This window comes from Trachemys scripta, chromosome 2 (assembly GCF_013100865.1).
Source record: "Trachemys scripta elegans isolate TJP31775 chromosome 2, CAS_Tse_1.0, whole genome shotgun sequence".
Classification (NCBI taxonomy): Eukaryota; Metazoa; Chordata; order Testudines; family Emydidae; genus Trachemys; species Trachemys scripta.
This window is the reverse complement of record NC_048299.1, coordinates 281,189,253-281,203,620: the sequence shown is the minus strand read 5'-3', so window position 1 is coordinate 281,203,620 and position 14,368 is coordinate 281,189,253. Positions and strand designations below refer to the sequence as shown.

The 14,368-nt window shown below is 46.7% G+C and overlaps 1 protein-coding gene across 1 annotated transcript in view; it reads left to right on the top strand.

Moving 5' to 3' along the window:
- LOC117873901 overlaps positions 1 to 14,283 on the top strand; it is a gene marked incomplete at its 3' end in the record, with an annotated part of 45,959 nt that extends 31,676 nt beyond the window's left edge. Inside the window, 7 exon segments of the mRNA XM_034763787.1 lie at positions 14 to 226; positions 367 to 573; positions 2,325 to 2,506; positions 5,179 to 5,296; positions 6,632 to 6,721; positions 13,413 to 13,532; positions 14,061 to 14,283. Coding sequence (XP_034619678.1) covers positions 14 to 226; positions 367 to 573; positions 2,325 to 2,506; positions 5,179 to 5,296; positions 6,632 to 6,721; positions 13,413 to 13,532; positions 14,061 to 14,283 — 1,153 coding nt within the window.
- Between the last annotated feature and the right edge of the window lie 85 nt (positions 14,284 to 14,368).

Genomic DNA, 14,368 nt, shown 5'->3' with positions numbered 1-14,368 from the left:
TTTCCCACTTCAGGAGTGGGATAATGAGCTGAAAGCTCTCCTAGAAGATATGAAAGACAAATCTGGTAACTTAAAGAAACGATGCCCAGATCGCAAGACTGAAGCTGGCGCTGCCTATAGTCGTGTGAAAGCTGTATATGGGACGATAGCAGAACTTCCAAAGCTGATGGAGATGAAGGAGGTGACTCAGCATCTTGGGACAGTAAAGCACATCTCTGCAGAGAAGGTAAACACAGCATGATTTGACGTGTGACCTTCCTGCATCTTCACCCGTTCAGGCTAGTTCACACGGATCGAGATGATAAATAGAGTAGCTCAGCCTATGCCTGTAGTGAACCTTAGTCTTCTTTTCTCTCCGTTGCTTAGGCAGCAGATTTCCGCACCAAAATAGAGAAATTTATTGACTCTCGGACTGATAACTTACGCGACATGAAAGGTGGAGAATTTTGGCCCATTGTTAAATGTGTCAAAATCCGTGTTCCCGGTGCTGATGTCTTGAAGACTGGGGCAGTGCTGGTGGATTTGCCTGGAATTCGAGATTCCAATGCTGCCAGGGATAATGCTGCCAAAGAGGTAAAATGGCATCTCTGAAATTGCAGCCCTTTTAAGGCTGTGGTTTGTTTTGGTTTTTAAACCCTTGTGTCCCTTCTGGCTCTCAGACCCTGATCTGCATTGGAAACAGCATCTTCCTCCTTAACTGCTCTATAATGCTTTTGCACACACCATGTCATTCAATATGCATGGAGAGCATGAGCAACCGCTTCCCTTTTCCCCTGGTTTTCAGACATAACTATTTGCAAGACCATGTAATTAATGTGTGGCACTTGCTGCTGCATGATGCCATAGTGACAAGCTGATTACTAAAACTCTAGGATTAGTAGCTTCTATGGATAAGTGGCATCCACAGCTGCACTAATTAGGATAAAATTACAAGTGCTATCCATCTTTGTGCTTCAGGGCATATACTGATTGTTATTTGAGGTCTGTAAATAATCACCATAGATGTTATCATATTGCACACTGTAGCACAGGGGTGGGCAAACTTTTTTTTTGGCCCAAGGGCCACATCAGGATGTGAAACCGTATGAAGGGCTGGGTAGGGAAAGCTGTGCCTCCCCAAACAGTCTGGCCCCCGCCCCCATCCGCCCCCTCTCACTTCCCCGACTGGCCCCCTCAGAACCCCTGATCCATCCACCCCACCCTTGTCCTCTGACACCCCCTCCCCCAGATCCCACGCCCTATCCAACCACCCCGTTCCCTGTCCCTGATTGCGCGCACTCCGCCCCATCCAACTGCTCTCTGTTTCCTAACTGCCCCCCCTGGACCTCCAAGGGCTGGCTTTTAACCCTTTCAGGGCCGGAGCAGAGTGACCACCCCGCTACACACACTTAGGTGCCCTGAGGACATTTACCCCTCCCTTAGAAGGATGGATTGCTATTAGGGACTGATCATAGTACTAGATAGACCATTGATCAGTTCTCCTATAGCAATATAATGGCAGAGTTCTTTTTTGGAATTGATGTTTTACACTCGGGCCCTCTTCGCAATACAAGCGAGTTTTTGTAAGCGGCTGGAAGAACTGTTAACCAGTCAGAAGTAACACAGCTGTGTTTGTGTCTATGCAGACTTTTTCTGCCATTGCAGTCCCTTTTTGTACATCTCAATCAGCAACACTGCTAAATTGTGTTTGAATTAGTACATTCTGCGAAAGTCTGGGCAACTGTCTTATAGTGTCTCAGTAGGTTACAGAGTGCAAAAAAAAAACCTGATTAACATTAAATTTGGAAAATGGTTCACCACTGTTAGACACTTGTAACTGTTATATAGCAACTCTGAAAGCCTCAGCACGTAAATAGATTTGGAATTCTTTTCTTTTGCATTATCCGTCTGGAGCTTCCACTTAATATTTCTAAGGGCTTGTCTCAACTTACCAGGGGATCGTTTTAGCGAAGACCCGCTAAATCGACCACCGATTGCTCTCCCATTGACTCCAGTACTCCACTGGAACAAGAAGCATAAGGTAAGTAGACGGGAGAAACTCTCCCGTCGACCTAGTGCGGTGTAGACACTGTAATAAGTTGACCTAAGGTACATCGGACCCAAGGTTGTTCATGTAGCTGGAGTTGCGTAACTTAGATCAACTTAGCCCTATAGTGTAGACCTGCCCTAAGTGTCACCTTTCCACTTAGACACCCATGCAGGTTTGGAGATTCTGGAACAGCGTTTCTGAATGTATTATTTCATAAGAATTGGTTGAAACTCTCAAGTTTTAGAACTAATCACTACAGTTTTCCTGTAAACTGACTTTTCTTTCCATCTTTTAGTATTTAAAGAACTGCAATGCAGTATGGGTAGTAGCCAACATCACCAGAGCAGTGGATGACAAGACTGCCAAAGAGATGCTAAGTGCAAACCTGCGGAGACAGCTGCTCATGGATGGCCAATATGGGAGTTTAGCATTTGTTTGTACTAAGACTGACAGCTTTAACGTTACAGAAATAATGAGGTAACTTCAACGCTGCTCCAGTAGCATGTCTTGCATGAGGTAGTGGTTGATCACTCAAGCTCTGTTAAACTGAGAACCTCTTCAGCAACTTGCCAGGGGTACAAGAGATGCTCTTAACTTTCATAAAATGGGACAGATTACAAGTAGCGGTAGAATGTAGAGGTGATCCCACTGAGCCTAAGGGCTCGCAAGTTACTGTGCAGCAAGCCAGGGTCTGACTCTGCAGCTCACCAGCTTGCTGTGCGCTAACATCCTGTGTGGACACTGCTACAGTACAGTGAATGTCAGTGTGGCTCCTCATACCTGGGGCTTGTCTTCACTATGGAGCTAAATCGGCACTGCTGCAATCGATGCAGCGGCATGGATTCAGCGGGTCTAGTGAAGACACGCTCAATCGATGGGAAAGCGCTCTCCCATCGATTTCTGTACTCCATCTCAAGGAGAGGCGGAAACAATGTCGGCAGGAGAGTGTCTCCCATCAACATAGCGTAATGTGGACCCCACAGTAAGTAGATCTAAGCTATGTCTACTTAAGTTATGCTACTAACGTAACTCAAATTGCGTAGCTTAGATCGACCGGCAGCGGTACTGTAGACCTGCCCTTAGGGCCCTACCAAATTCACAACCATGAAAAACACGTCACGGACCGTGTGTGCTTTTACTCTATACTATGCAGATTTCACAGGGGAGACCAGCACTTCTCAAATTGAGGGTCCTGACCCAAAAGGGAGTTGCAGGGGGCATCACAAGTTTATTCTAGGGGAGTTGCGATATTGCCACCCTTGATTCTGTACTGACTTCAGAGCTGGGAGGCTGGAGAGCGGCGGCTGTTGGCCAGGTGCCCACGTCTGCAGGCAGCAGTGCAGAAGTAAGGGTGGCAACACCATACCATGCCATCCTTACTTCTGTGCTTCAGAGCTGGGCTCCCGGCCAGCAGACACTGCTCTCTGGCCGCCCAGCTCTGTAGGTACCGCAGCCGTCAGCAGCAGCGCAGAAGTAAGGGTAGCAGTACTGCAACCCCCCTATAATAACATTGCGATCCCCCCACACTCCTTTTTGGGTCAGGACCCCAACAATTATTATAGCACACTGAAATTTCAGATTTAAATAGCTGAAATCATGAAATTTATTATTTTTAAAATGTTATGACTGAAATTGACCAAAATGGACCATGAATTTGGTTGGGCCCTACTCATACTACTACTTGTAGGGCTCGCCATGTAAACCAGTCCTCAAGTGTGCAGAGTTCAAGAAAGGATCAATTAAGTGTTCTGGTTTGGCCGGGGTACGCTAGCGGTTGGCTATATGGATTACTGGCCACAGCAGTGAACTAAGTTCATCAGCATTTCCAATCGTGATGAAATGTCCCTAACCTTTCAGTTGAATTACAATGGACTGTACCACCTGTAGCTCACACTAGTACAGTGCTCTTAGGATATAAATTGCTATAAAAGTGCTAAATGTTTATCTGTCCTCAGAATGTCTGTGTGCTGGGCTTTCTAGTATCTGCAAATGTTTTGGCCCGAGGGCCACATCGGGGTTGCGCAACTGTATGGAGGGCCGGGTAGGGAAGGCTGTGCCTCCCCAAATAGCCTGGCCCCTGCCCCCTATCTGACTCCTCCCACTTCCTGCCCCCTGACTGCCCCCCTCAGAATCCCCAACCCATCCAACCCCCCCTGCTCCTTGTCCCCTGACTGCCCCCTCCCGGGACTCCCGCCCCTTATCCAACTGCCCTCTGCTCCTCGTCCCCTGACTGCCCCCTCCCGGGACTCCCGCCCCCTATCCAACTGCCCTCTGCTCCTCGTCCCCTGACTGCCCCCTCCCGGGACTCCCGCCCCCTATCCAACTGCCCTCTGCTCCTCATCCCCTGACCATCCCCTCCCAGGACCCCCTGCCCCTAACTGCCCCCCGGGATCCCACCTCCTTATCCAGGCCCCCCTGCTCCTTGTCCCCTGACTGCCCTCCTGACCCCTATCCACATCCCCGCCCCCTGACAGGCCCCCTGGGACTCCCACTGCCAACCCTCCCTGTTCCCCATCCCCTGACCGCGCCCCCAGAACCTCCACCCCATACAACCGCCCCCTCTTCCCTGACTGTCCCCCAGGGTCCCTGCTCCCTTACCCAATCTCCCCTCCTCCCCCCACCCCCTTACCAGCAGCAGGAGCTTGCAGCTGCGACACGCGGCCAGAGCCAGCTGCGCTCCCCACGTTTCCCAGCAGGAGTGGCGGGCCAGAATGCGGCCCACGCCGCGTTGTGGCTTCAGGGAAGGGAGGACAGCAGGGGAGGGGCCGGGGACTAGGCTCCCCAGCCGCGAGCTCAGGGGCTGGGCAGGATGGTCCCATGGGCTGGATGTGGCCCACGGGCTGTACTTTGCCCACGTCTGCCCTATAGTATGAGGGCCCTAGATTATAGTGTGGTATGCAAACCAATGAGCCATAGAACTCACCCATCTGGAAAAGCTCTGCAAACAAAACACGTGGCACAGGATTGTCAATTTGTTCACAATGAATTGCTGTTAGTAATCAAGCAATTAAAGCAGAATATCTGTGTAATTCTTTTACAGCAAAAATATCCACTTAATTCCAGTAGAGTATCAGTGTATGGAATATCTTTTTTTTGTAGTGGCTCACTTTTTTTTATAGCCTAACTTTTAAATGACCTGGATCTTGCAGTGACCTGGATTTAAGAGATGAAATCCAGCCCATAGAAAAATCACTGGAAGAGCTGGAAAATCAGCGGGTGCAAATGGAGATGGAGAAGGACATACTTTATGCTCAACTCCAACAAGAGGTTGGTAATTCCTTTCCGCCTCCTAGCACAAGACACTGGGTGGCAGATATGTTTGGGTCTGGAAACAGCCTCCAGGCAGTAGAAAATTATGTTTGTTGGTGGTTAAAATAGCTGTTATCCTCCAGCTAACTTCACCCCTGCCACTTAGATTCCGATGGGCTGTATTTCAAACCTGGAGAAAGGCTTTTCATGGTTAGTTGTTCCAGTGGGGAAAAAAGGAGGATGGATAATCCAGAGATCACATATGAAGAAAATCTGACTCAAACCTTGGGAGCAGCACAGTAAGAGGAGATGTAGGGGATCCTCAGCTCTCAGACTGCCAGTAGAGAGGAAAATGCTCTTAGCTCTAGTCCATCACCCAGGAGACAGTGCTGAACTGTACCCTACAATATGTTCCTCCAGTGTTTTGCCCTGTATGGTTTGAAACAGCCTAAGCAATAGAGCTTCCTCTTCTCTTGGAAGGCTATTCCATAGTCTAAAGAACAGAAGTTAGGCATTGTACGTCATTTGTGATAGGTCAAGAGAAACTCAAATAGCTATTGCAGTGGATGGATGGATTAAAATTCTGCCTCAGATACTAGGATTGATTATTGCTGATATATATTGTGCAACTAACTATTTGAAGCCATCAGACTGTGCGCAAGTCTATATGTCCGATCCCTGTAACCCTCTTCCTTCCTTCCCCATGTTTTCCTGTTTGGTTACTCATTTCTTTTCTCTAGTCTTAATCTGTAAACTCTTCAGATCAGGGGTCGTCTCTGACTGTGTATTAATATAGCACTCAGTATAACAGGGCCCCAATCCTGATCTGCTACAAAATAATACTAAGAATTATTAACATACAGTGATAGCTAGATTAATTTTATTCACTTGTTAACAGTGGTACAATTGTATAGGGACCTTTTATAGAGAAAATAAACTAATTATGCCTCAAGAGCTTGGAGCCAGCTTAGATACGTGTCTTCTCTTCTTGTGTCATGGTCCTCAGGCAAGATGGGTAGAGAGGCTCACACAAAATAAAGTTGAAGTTACTTGTCTTTTACTTAATCTCAATTTTATCACTATAACATTGGTGTGGAGTGCCAGTCACTGCTGTGCTTGGGTGTGATGAGTCTTGAGGATTCCCTCAGTGTTCTCTTCTGGGAACTTCAGTGATTTGTGCAGTAGAAAGCTTTGTTGAGTTCAATTTTGTCTAGCCAAATGTTTCTAGTTCATGGAATTTTTCTGACTTAACACCCCCCCCCCCCTCCTTGGGGGACAGCTTGATGATTGGAATAGTATGGAGCTTTAAATTTCTAATGTTTTTAATGCTTCCAGTATTCTGTTCTTTCATAGCAGCAACGGCAAGGACCTGGTGCAGAAAATCCAGCCTCATTCCGGAAAGAAAATGACCTTAGGAAGAAAATCCTAGAGAAGGAATTCAGAGTGAGTGTCCTTGGGAGCCACGATCTGACCAACTTTTTGTTCAAATGAGGAAATGTGGATTCTTCTTCAAGTGATGGTCCCTAACATGTTCCACTGTGGGTTATGCATGCGTACCATGTGCCTGGAGCTGGAGAATTTGCAAGTATTGTCCACTGGTCTGCACGTGCGCCCTAGCTCACCTCATGTTTCTGACAGAGTGGATAAAAGGTGGGGCAGATCAACTGCCTCTCCAGTTCCTTCTCACCGCTGCATGAGCCAGGTCGGAACCTCTCTGTGTCCGTAGCTTTGGCTTCATCCCTTAAGATATTATTTAGCTTTGTTAATTAGTTTTTAGCGCCTTGTACAGTTAATAATTTTAATGTTTTCATAGTTTTGTAGTGCTAGATTAATCTTTGGGGGAACACTTCCCTTCCCCCTAATGCCCCATGTGGGTACTGGACTGAGCCCAGGACTCAGGGCTTCAAACTGTTTTTCCTGCCTGCAGTCCTTCTTTGTCAGTGACAACCACAATGCCTATATTGCTTTGGGGAAGCTCACATTGCAGTGAGGTGCAGTATCTGCCACTCGTTCCCCAGCCGTACCTGGGAAGGGCAGGAACTCCATTTTTGAAAACGCCTCCATGGAAAAGACTGTGAGCCCTCAATTGGACCCAGACTGGGAAAACCCCCTGTACATCAGCCTGACTAAGCAAGGCATGGGCCTCCTGCTGCTAAGTCTGACATTGATGCCAGAGATGCTACCCCCATTGATCCCCTGGCAGGATCTTCTCGGGAACCCAGGAAGCATTCTCATATGCCTGAGACTGTCTTCCTCAAAATCCACTTCAAAGGCATCGGATTTGGCTCTGAAAAGCTCAGCACCTCAGTCCAAGAGGACTTACAGTAGAACCTCAGAGTTACGAGCACCTTGGGACTGGAGGTTGTTCGTGACGCTGAACAAAACGTCGTGGTGGTTCTTTCAAAAGTTTGCAACTGAACATTGACTTAATACAGCTTTGAAACTTTACTATGCAGAAGAAAAATCCAGCTTTTAACAAACTTTATTTAAACGAAGCAAGCACAGAAACAGTTTCCTTACCTTGTCAAATCTTTTTTTTTGGTAGTTTACATTTAACATAGTACTGTGCTGTATTTGCACTTTTTTTTTTTTTTTCTTTTGTCTCTGCTGCTGCCTGATTGTGTACTTATGGTTCCAAATGGAATGTGTGGTTGAAGGGTCAGTTTATAACTCTGAGGTTTTACTGTAGTACATCCTAAGTCCCAGAGGCTTAACAAGAAAGTCCATAAACATCAAGCTCCATACGTACTGGAAAGCGATCAATCCGTATTGTTCTCAGCACCTCCCAGACCTCCGGATCTGTTGGCTCTGCCAAAGAGTTCACCTTCTACTTGAGGCACAGTCTTCGACAGCACCCTCTCCAGCTCTGATGGTCCAGACAAAGACAACCACTCTTACACTGGGGAGAACTGAGTCCCAGGCCACTCCACAGGACATCTTCGCACTCCTGGATCTGGCATCTCCTCCATTGGGTCTGTTCCTTTCCAGAGATGTTGTTATAACACCACCTGGAAATCAACAGCTCAGAGAAGTTTATTGCCTGTTCCTTCTTCAAGATACAACTTCCCTTCAGTGGGAAGGTGGTACACCTCTGGAACAGGAATCAGCTTTTTCCTCATCGGGAGACTCCAAACCACCCGAGGAGCCTTCGTTTCCTTACCCTATATATCCTTCACCACTCAAAAGACTTACACCTGCTTGGGACCAACTTCCGCATTTAGCTTGGAGCCACTGGCACTTCATGCCATTGGGGCTTCCATGTCCCCCTTTTGACCCTTCCTACTGGCCATATTGGGGGCCCTGGGACCAGTACCGCTCTGCAGAGTCTCTCAAGTCTGCTGGAGAGTCACTCCTTGCCTCCTCGTGATGGAGACACTCTGTTCCCTCCAGATCTTTCAGAGGAGGAAGAGCAATACGCACTGGATCCAGCAGTTCTGTCAGAACCAGCAAGACTGCTATCTTTGTCTCTAGACGAAGCGGTAACCCCTATGTCTCCCTCCCTCCCCCCAATGAATTCAGGCAGTTCCAGGATCTTCATTGTAGGGTTGCTGGAGAACTACAGATTCCTCATGAAGAGTTTCAGGAATCCCAGCACAAACTCCTTGACATCCTCCACCCATCTGGATCCCACAAAGTAGTGCTCCCGATAAACTAAGCTATAATTGAGCCAATGAAGGCTGTCTGGCACATTCCTGCCACCTGTGCTTCCATCCCCAACTGGGTGGAAAAATGTGCGCCAGCCAAAGGGGCTGAAATTTTGTTTTCTCACCCTCCTCCCAACTCTGGTTTAGGAAGCTTCTGAAAGGGCTAGAGAGCAACACCCACAGTCTGCTCCTACAGACAAAGAGAGTACGTGCCTAGACTTATTGGGGAGAAAGGTCTTCTTGTCATCTAATCTCCAGTTCAGGATAGCCAACTACCAGCCATTAATGGTCAAGTGCGACTTCCTGAACTACTATAAGTTTGCGGAGTTCACCGACAGTCTTCCACTACAGGACAGAATTTGTTTCCAGGTATTGATAGACAAAGTCAAACTAATAGCCAAGACTGCCCTCCAATACAGAGTTGATGCCACTGACATATCCTCTAGAGCCATGGCTACTACCATTGTCATGTGCAGAGTCATGGCTCCATGTGTCAAGGTTCCCTTGAGAGGTCCAGAATACTGTGGAGGAACTCCCCTTTGATGAATCACAATTACTCAGTCAGACGATGAATGAATTCCTCAATAGTTTGAAGGACTCTAGGGCTATCCTCCACTCTCTGGGGACATATACACCTGCTCCCAAGAGAAAGTTCCATCGACAATCGTCTAGACCTAGATGTGTGGCTCAACAGTTTTTTTTCATCAGATGCCCTATGAAGCAGAATGTTCAAAGGACTCACTTCCCTGCACCTTTTGCAACAGGCTTGGCCTCCCAATCTCAACCCCCAGTGAGGCACAATTTTTGAAGGGACCATGAGAGCTGTGAACCACTAGGCCAAACATTGTCCGACCTTCACATGCCTTTTGTAGGTTGTCTGGCACTCTCTCAACCCCTAGAATGTAGTAACAGACCAGTGGGTGATGAACGTCATCTGTGCTGGCTATGTGATTGAGTTTGCATTCCTATCTCCTCCCTCTTTAGGGACTACTCTCACAAGACTATTTTCAAGCAAGAGGTGGACTACCTATTAGAGGAAGGAGTGATAGAACATGTCCCCCCTAGATACCAAGGAAGCAGCTCTTACTTGACTGACTTTTTTTACACCCCAAAAGAAGGTGCTTCCTCAGATTCATGATGGACCCTGACCATTTTCATTACAGAGTGCTCCCTTTTGGCATAGTGACCACCCCCAAAGTCTTTACCTCGACAACTGGCTCCTTATTGGTAAGTCATGCCAGAAGGCCCATGCATCAACTCTAATGATGCTACACTTCCTCTTCAACTAATAGCTTTCTTTGACAGGGTAACAAGCCTTGTGGGTGGAGGAAAGCGGTAGATGTGGTGTATCTTGACTTTAGTGAGGCTTTTGATACTGTCTTGTACGACCTTCTCATAAACAAACTAGGGAAATACAATCTAGATGGAGCTACTATAAGATGAGTGCATAACTGGTTGGAAAACTGTTCCCAGAGAGTAGTTATCAGTGGTTCACAATCAAGCTGGAAGGGCATATCAAGTAGGGTCCCATAAGGATGAGTTCTGGGTCCAGTTCTGTTCAAAAATGTTCCTTGATGATTTAGCTAATGGCACAGAGAGTACACTTATAAAGTTTGCGGACGATACCAAGCTGGGCGGGGTTGCAAGTGCTTTGGAGGATAAGATTAAAATTCAAAACAATCTGGACAAACTGGAGAAATGGTCTGAAGTAAATAGGATGAAATTCAATAAGGACAAATGCGAAGTACTCCACTTAGGAAGGAACAATCAGTAGCATGCATACAAAATGGGAAATGACTGCCTAGGAAGGAGTACTGAAGAAAGTGATCTGGGGGGTCACAGTGAATCACAAGCTAAATATGAGTCAACAGTGTAACACTGTAGCAAAAAAAGCAATCATCATCCTGGGATGTATCAGCAGGAGTGTTGTAAGCAAGACACGAGAAGTAATTCTTCCATTCCCCTCTACTCTGTGCTGATTAGGCCTCAACTAGAGTATTGTGTCCAGTTCTGGGTGCCACATCTCAGGAAAGATGTGGACAAATTGGAGAGAGTCCAGAGAAGAGCAACAAAAATGATTAAAGGTCTAGAAGACATGACCTATGAGGAAAGATTGAAAAAATTGGGTTCGTTTAGGCTGGAAAAGAGAAGACTGAGAGGGGACAAATTGTTCTTGTTAACTTCTGAGGTTAGGACAAGAAGCAATGGGCTTAAATTGAAGCAAGGGAGGTTTAGGTTGAACATTAGGAAAAACTTCCTAACTGTCAGGGTGGTGAAGCACTGGAATAAATTGCCTAGGGAGGTTGTGGAATCTCCATCCTTGGAGATGTTTAAGAGCAGGTTGGACAAACCCCTGTCAGGGATGGTCTAGACAATACTTAGTCCTGCCATGAGTGCAGGGGACTGGACTAGACGACCTCTTGAGGTTCCTTCCCGTCCTGTGATTCAATGATTCTTCCCTGGGGGTCAGTGTAAACGCTGGAAACCATTCTCACCCTCCAAAATCCAGTAGGACAGGGCACAGGTTATCCTGATCACTCTCTGCTGGTCCAGTCGGTTTTGGTTTCCGAATTTTCTGCACATGTCATTCTGAATGCCAGTCATCCTCCCAACATTCCCCAGACTCCTGATTCAACAGGATGGCAAGATCAAGCACCCCAACCTGTATTTTCTTCATCTCGGGGCTTGGTTTTTGGGTGGATGTCGTTCTTGAAACATGCATGTTCTGCAGCCATACGAGACGTACTTTCTAATGGTAGGAAGGATTCCACTAGATGATTTCTCCTGGCTAAATGGAGAGATTTTTCTTCTTGAGCACCTCAGATATCTAAAGATGTCAGGCCTATCCATCAGCTTCTTGGGAGTCCACCTGGCAGTGATTAGTGCATAGTGTCCTCCTTTTCAGGGTTACTTGGTCTTTCCTCACCCATTGACCACCAGATTTTGGAAAGGCCTATTTGGAACCTTTCTGACTATTCACAAGCCTACCCTTGAGTGGGACTTGAACCTTATTCTCTCAGCATTTACAAGGTCACGCTTTGACCCTCTAGCTTCCTGCTCCATGTCTCTTCTCTCCATGAAAGTCGCATTCATAGAATCATAGACTATCAGGGTTGGAAGGGACCTCAGGAGGTATCTAGTCCCACCCCCTGCTCAAAGCAGGACCAATCCCCAACTAAATCATCCCAGCCAGGGCTTTGTCAAGCCTGACCTTAAAAACCTCTAAGGATGGAGATTCCACCACCTCCCTAGGTAACCCATTCCAGTGCTTCACCACCCTCCTAGTGAAATAGTTTTTCCTAATATCCAACCTAGACCTTCCCCACTGCAACTTGAGACCATTGTCACCTCAGCCAGAAGGGTTGGCAAACTTGGAGTGATGATGGCGGATCCTCCTTACACTGCATTCCATAAAGATAAGGTTTTATGTTTACACCCCAAATTCACTCCCAAGGTTGTCTTGGAATTTCACTTGGACCATTCAATCCACTTACCTGTGCTCTTCCCTAACTGCACACTTCCTCAGAGGGACAGAAACTCCACACCTGCAATGTCTGGCAGGCCTTAGCCTTTTACCTACACAGAACAAGACCAACCAGGAAGTCCCCAAGACTATTTGTCGCTATAACAGAAAGACTCAGTGGACAAGCGATCTTGACTCACAGGATCTCCAAATCGATCTCGGGCTGTGTTCTACTGTTACCAAATATTGAGCCTCTCTCCCACATGGGGGAAGAGCTCATTCCACGAGAGCACAAGCTGCAACCATGGCTTCTCTTTAGGATGTAATCCTCCTTGGTCTCTATAATCCAGCCACGTGGGACTCTGTTCACACTTTTACGAGACACACTGCCCTAGTCCAGGACTCCTTTGGAACAGCAGTCCTTTGCTCAGCCCTATCATCAACATCTTCGCACCCTCCTCCTACTTAAGTACCGCTTGTTAATTACTCACAGTGGAATACAGTAGAGACCATCACGCTAAGAGGAGGTTACTTACCTATAACTAGAGGTTCTTTGAGATGTGTAGTTCCTATTCAACTATCTGCTCACCTTCCTCTCTGCTTTGGATCTCCTCCTATTCACGGTGGAGAAGGAACTGGAGAGGCAGGCGGTCCACATTGTCCTTTATCCCCTTGGGTGGAGAGACAAGGTGATCCAGGGGGCATACATGGACCAGTGGACGCTACTTTCAAATTCTCCAGTTTCAGGCACATAGTGCACATGTGTAACCCACAGTAGAATACAGATAGGGACCACACATCTTGAAGAACCTTCATTTATCAGTAAGTAACCCCTTGTTCCTTTAAGTTACTTCCTTTGGCAACCTTGTCATTCCTGACCCCGAACAGCATTGACATTCCACTAAAACAACAATGTGAAGGTCACATGCAGCGTCAGCTTTTGGTTGCAGTTGGAACTTTGGTTTTTTTTAAATGATATCGCCTGTTCTGGGTATAATCTCATTTCTCCCCTTTCTCCTTTACCTAGATGAGTAATTTGCAAAGAGAGAAAGATATGAAGCTTCGTGACATTAGTCTGATCTGCGTTCAGTCCCGAAATAGGTTTTCCAAACAGCGGATTTGGGTGGATTTCAACAACGGCCTTCAGGTAGGAATCCTTGGGAACACCACCTCTGTCTCTGCAGAAGGGGGGGACAGCACTTCCGGGCCACCATCTGGATTTCACTGCTCTTATGTTGTGAGTGGATGCAGTGAACCAGAACTGGAATCTGAAATGTCAACCTTCACAGAAAAGTTAAAGGGAATCCATACGTTTTTGGTGCTACCACTCCTTTAATCTGAATTGCTGATGTTTCTATATGTACTACTAATGAATGATTAGGGCACCTTTTTAATGAGAAGCACATTATCTAGTAGAGGGCAACTCTGTGTTTTTGTTTGGCTAATTTCAGGAGACGAGTTGTACGTTCATCCATAAATTGCCAGTATGACTTTCTGAATAACACAGGCCAGAGAACCGCACCAAATGCAGCTTGTGGTTGAACTAGCACATATCTCGTAGAAAGACAAGAAGTGCTCATTCTAGTGTCTAAACTAGAGGTTAGCTAAAGCCTCTGCAGCTGATCAACCGGTCTACTTTGAGTAGGGGTGCAATGGAGGCTGTTCTTTGTTGCAGGAAATGAGAAGGAAAGCAGCATTTGCTGAAGATGAAGATGAGGAAGAAGAGGAGACTGAGGATGAAGAGTTAACTACTTCAGACACAAGTGACCCTGGTGAAGTTGAATCCCAGCATGGGAAACTTCAGGTTTTCACAGTCAGCTCTACAGAATATCTAAAATTGCATGGAAAACTGCTCCGAGATGGTCAGCCGCAAGTCTTCCACAATGAGGAGGATACAGGTATTAACACCTGCTAACTTGAGCTCAAGTATCATGCTGCTGAGTTAGTGGTCTGTTGTCTTGATTGCTCACTAATACAATGATC